Source organism: Egretta garzetta, unplaced genomic scaffold (assembly GCF_000687185.1).
Source record: "Egretta garzetta isolate BGI_Z169 unplaced genomic scaffold, ASM68718v1 scaffold293, whole genome shotgun sequence".
Classification (NCBI taxonomy): domain Eukaryota; kingdom Metazoa; phylum Chordata; class Aves; order Pelecaniformes; family Ardeidae; genus Egretta; species Egretta garzetta.
This window is the reverse complement of record NW_009259318.1, coordinates 285,393-290,403: the sequence shown is the minus strand read 5'-3', so window position 1 is coordinate 290,403 and position 5,011 is coordinate 285,393. Positions and strand designations below refer to the sequence as shown.

Genomic DNA, 5,011 nt, shown 5'->3' with positions numbered 1-5,011 from the left:
CACTGGTAAGACTCCATTAGCACATTCCCCTTGATGCCTAGGACAGAAGACAAACCCTCTTCTCTCCTATTTAGGCTTACACATGGTCTGAGATACCGTAGCCTGCCATCTACCCAAAGTGCAAAGTGACAGTACAATGGCTATATCTTAACTGTCAATATCAAATGAAGATCTAAGTCATCCCTTTAAAGATGGCGCATACAGATCCAGCGCCTGGGCAAAGAGCATGCTGATGTAGAAATAGTGGCGACATCCAAGTAGGCACATTCAGAGTGATTCCGTATCTGGAACCTGAAAAAATACGGGAGGAAAACAGTGATTACTAAATAATCTCTACTACTGAGCCAAATATTTTAGCTTGCTGTAAAACAAAACTTCTGCTGAAGTAGTTTCCAGTTGACTTTGGTCCCTTGTGATATTGCGGTTCCAGATGCTAAAAGCAAGGTGAGTGATAAATCACATTACAAAAGCCTTTTCAGCTCATGCAGTGTTGCATGAATCTCTGTTTCTATGAACAGTCCATAGCAGGTATCATACAATAATGGGAGGAAAGACAAAAGTCAGCTTATGATATACCATGCCTAGAATTGCTGATGTCATAAATGCTCTGGAGAGCAAGACAAGGGGAACTGCGCTCTGATGGGCCTGATGCAGAGCTACTGTAACCCACACATTTTCTAATATAAATAGAGGGAAAATCTGTGTTGTCTGCAGGTTGTGACAAATTCATTAAAGCAGGTATGATTTTTCTTATGAAGCTGCTTAATCCATCTGAAGATGATTATTCCCACATACCTGTCACTTTGTTCTCTTTCATCCCTAAAAAAAAGTATGCGATTTGCTAGATACTGTGTGTTTCAGGAAGACGAATGCAAAGTATCACATTGGAAACCAAGAATTCCAAAGATCTGAAAAGAGACTGAAATGTCTATACTATGTACCAAATAATATGCATAAATTAAGGTATACAGGGATGACCAATAACATCATCTTGATGTGCTGAGCTACTAAAAAACCCTTCTTGAATCAGGGATGTCTCTACATTGATGCTGTTGGAGTTAGATCAGTAATACCTGCAAAGAGTTCATTTTCAAAGACAGGAAGAAAACCAATCCAGATAGAAATAACATTGTGCAGTAAACCCTAATTCCACATTTGCTTAAGTACATGTTAGACAAACACAAGGAACTTACGTGTCCACCTTCAAGGGAATACCATTCTCCCAGTAGAAGCTTTCACCCTTCTTGCTCAATCCAATCCAGACGTCATCTATTTTCAAACGCTTAACTAAAGAATGCTAAAAAAAAAAAAAAAGAAAGAAAGCATGTTTGTCAACATGAGCTCTCACAATAAGAATCAAATCCCTCCTGTGACTTTTGAGGACTAGTTTATCACTGTCTCGTCTAGAACACTTTCGCAAGCATTTCATTGAAAGTTAAGAGCCTAATTCTGCTTTTGAATTGACCTTTATAGGTATCATAAACTTCAGTAAGTTATACAATTCTATAGCCCTGAAAATTATTACTGTTCACTACACACAAAACCACCCAAATACTATGTATTGGTTGTGTCTGACTATATATATTTACCGTTCTCAACATATTCAACTTGGTCTAAAAATGGGAACTCCTCCCCTTCCCAATTATTATTTAAATAATTTAAAGTTTTTTATCTTTGAATGTACAGATAAAAAGAGTAAAAGACCGTTCGCTGCTCCAGAAGTTTGCAATGACCTGTATCAAACACAGCAAAGAATGATGGAAGGTAACAGAAACAGCACTCATAATGGGTCAGTATTACAGAACTCCCTGCAACAAGCCACCATTAGACTCAGCGAACTTAAAAATTATATAAATATTAGCTGTCAGCTAGTGGGCTCTAATGGACATGGAAGGAACGAACCCTTATACTCCTCCACTCTCCCCTAGCAACTTCAGTTCAAAAGAAACTGTCTCTGTATGGTACTAATGCCATTTCTACAGTTTTTGGTGTACCTTCTTCTGGTGTGGCTCACAGTACCCAGTGCTGGAGACCAGACAACACATACCACACTTATCTAACCCCGTAGACCAATACCTGCATTCCTGTGCTTTTCATTCATAAGTTGAGTTTACAGTTTGTAGGTATGAAGTTTTTAAGCAGCAGCTTAAATAATGCAAATTTCTGCCTAGCCAATTATCAGCTGAATACGACAGACACCTAATTAAAAGTGAAGCTTTTAGATGCCTAAGGAAGAGGGGCATTTACAAATTTGGTAAGAGGTGATCACTCACAGGGCAGCAATGCAGAAGGGGCTTGTGGAGAGGGGACAAGCTGGCAAATATGGTTGGAATTATTGGCAAAGAAAGGAGTCTGATGATGGGATAAAATGAGAGACCACATTCAATAAGGGACTCACACATGAAGTAAGAACTACGCCCTGCATCTTCCCCTCTGTTGAAATTCTTGCCGCTGTATAAATACTTATTAGCTCAAGTCAAATTCATATGTGACTTAACCTGTGTAATTTCACGGAGGTTTCCTCCATTTCAGTATCTGCTACATCACTAATATGGACCAGCCAACCAGAAAAGTAGCCTTTTGACCTTTATTCAACAATCACAGTAATGATAAAGTTCAAATGCCAGTCTACCTGAAAAACTAACTTTCTGATGAAACTAGTTTCTCACTGACAATACTCAAAAAGACAGCAGATCTCTAAAAGCATACTACAGTTTTAGTAGCATGCAATAGTAAGATGTCACTAGCATTCACCAACTCAATGCAACTGCACCATAATACAGGCAAATCGAAGTACTTTAAGAAACTTATCAGCATGAGAAAATGTCCAAACCAGCTTCAGCAGGGGTATATTCCCACCATCGGTATAAATGTGTCTCCAAGGGGCACTAAGGCATATCTAAAACCATATGCAAGCCGATGAAGATCGATAATTTCCACTATGCGGAGAAATAGTTTTAAATGTCTAGTTTCTTAGAGACACCAAAGTATCTATTAATTTGTCTGTACTGGGAGTTGGACAGATTCATACCTGCTTTGAAGATGAAGGTCCATAGGACAGAAAAGTAAAACTAGGGAAACTGACTTATAACAAAGAGCTTTTCATAGTCATTCAGGTCAAACCCAGGCACCAAAGCAGCGTGGGGCAGCTGGTACTGCTGCTGCAGCCAGACAGCTACTTTACAGTGACAAAGCAGTTACTTTTCCACTACCTGAATCCACACAGCTTACTTATTTTACAAAGATTTAAAGGGCAAGTATCACATGCAAAAAAAGTGAAAGCTTTGTCAAGGACAGAGAGAGATACAGAAGTTGTGTTCTGTTTTGTTGTTGGGTTTTTTCCCCATTACCATTTCTTCCCGGTTTTCAAAAAAGGCTAGGAAGGATTCATTCTGAGTGCAGAAGGTCTGACTAGATGTCCAGTTCTTCTCCTCTTCTGAGATGAAATAACATGTATTTTTGTAACCTATCCACTCGCTGGGGCACTGTTGAGAAGGAATTTTTCTGTGGCCACAATTTACAACTGCAAAGGAAAAAGAGAACAAAATTTCTACCTGGTAAAATCTTAGCATTCATGAGCATAAGTCAACCTAAAATGCAGCTTTTTTTGAAAGCCCATGCCACACTAGATGCCAGAAGAGAAGCCAAAGGAAAAGCAAGGGTCCTGACCTTCCCTGCCTTTCAGGCACTGTCTTCAGCTGATAAATGTGGAAGTTGGGGGCTGCAGTCTAATTATCACAATTAGTAGAAAATAGGTAGGGTTTGGAAAACATCCTTGAATTTTAGAGAATTAGAGGCATTGACAATTAATGATTTATACTTGACACATTTTAAAACCAGTAATAGATTAATAAACCTCATACCGTTAATTTATTGATCAAATTCATTTTAAGTATTGAAGTTGCCTGAATATCTGCAACTGGTGAGATATTTCATGCAGATGAGTTGCTTTGACTTCGTATCAGACCTTTTAAGTGTTTGATAAATCTGTGTGAAGGTAAGGAAATTAGGTGTTGATATGAGGCTAGTGAAATTTGTCTGTTAATGAAGAAGTAAAAATTACTATTATCTGGAGATAATGGTTTGGAGAATGGTTCATTGGAGTTGTTTCTCAGCATGTTTTGATGCCCACTTTTCATCTTCTTTCTGTCACAGCAGCAGCTGTGAGGGCGAGAGGACTCACTGGCATGTTTTGTTTCAGTGCCGAGTTTAATTTCTTGCAATGAAGACAATTAATTTGCATTTACTTTGTTTTCTATTTTCCAAACAAAAAGAATCTGCCCTGATTGTTACTGAATGGTTACAGTGACCTTTTCTGTGCAGCATGGTGTCTTTTGTAACACACCCAGGCTCACCCAGTGTATGAAGTGTATTTCCTGGGTCATCCTGCTGGGATTGAATCCAGAGCTTCTGCACCCGAAGTGCATTTTTCCACTGCTTAAGCTTGGAGATGGCTAATATTGAAATGAAAGTAACTGACCGTTATGCGAGTAGAGGGGCGTGCAAGAAGTGCAAGGATCTCCCGGATCTCCAGGATCTTCCAGAGTCTGCAGCCTGCTGTTGCCACGCTTGCTCTCTTTTCCTTTCTAACCAGCTACCCTCTTTGCTATATATAATTGGAGACCACTTACCAAGTCACTTGTGACCACTGCCCTCACCCCCTCCAAGAAATGTGACTGATTCCATTTAAATAAAAGCCCAACAAAGCAAAGGAACATCAACAGGGACAGATGTCACTATCGTCCTCCATTCATTTCCATGTGGGAGGACCTCGCTACTATACTTCATGCTGTGGCAGGGGGCAGACTGAAGATATATTTAATGCAGAGATTCAACAGCTTCCAGTGCAGATGAGGCTGTGAAGCCTGCATTGAGATACACATGCACTCAGTGACTCGGACACCTCAGGTAATACTGCAGGCAGCACAGCCTTTGCTCCTATAGAAGAATTTTGCGTGGGACAGCGGGAGCACATCCGGCCTCCACTGTGCCAGTGGCAGGTAGGGCTGAC

At 40.0% G+C, this 5,011-nt stretch overlaps 1 protein-coding gene across 1 annotated transcript in view; it reads right to left on the bottom strand.

Annotated features, from left to right (window-relative positions):
- Positions 1-185: 185 nt before the first annotated feature.
- Positions 186-5,011, bottom strand: part of LOC118452039 (C-type lectin domain family 2 member L-like) — a 6,448-nt gene continuing 1,622 nt past the window's right edge. The window contains exons 3-5 of the mRNA XM_035892073.1: positions 3,351-3,523; positions 1,194-1,297; positions 186-291 (exon numbers count right to left, since the gene is read on the bottom strand). Of these exons, the coding sequence (XP_035747966.1) occupies positions 186-291; positions 1,194-1,297; positions 3,351-3,523 (383 nt within the window). The remainder of the gene's footprint in view (positions 292-1,193; positions 1,298-3,350; positions 3,524-5,011) is intronic.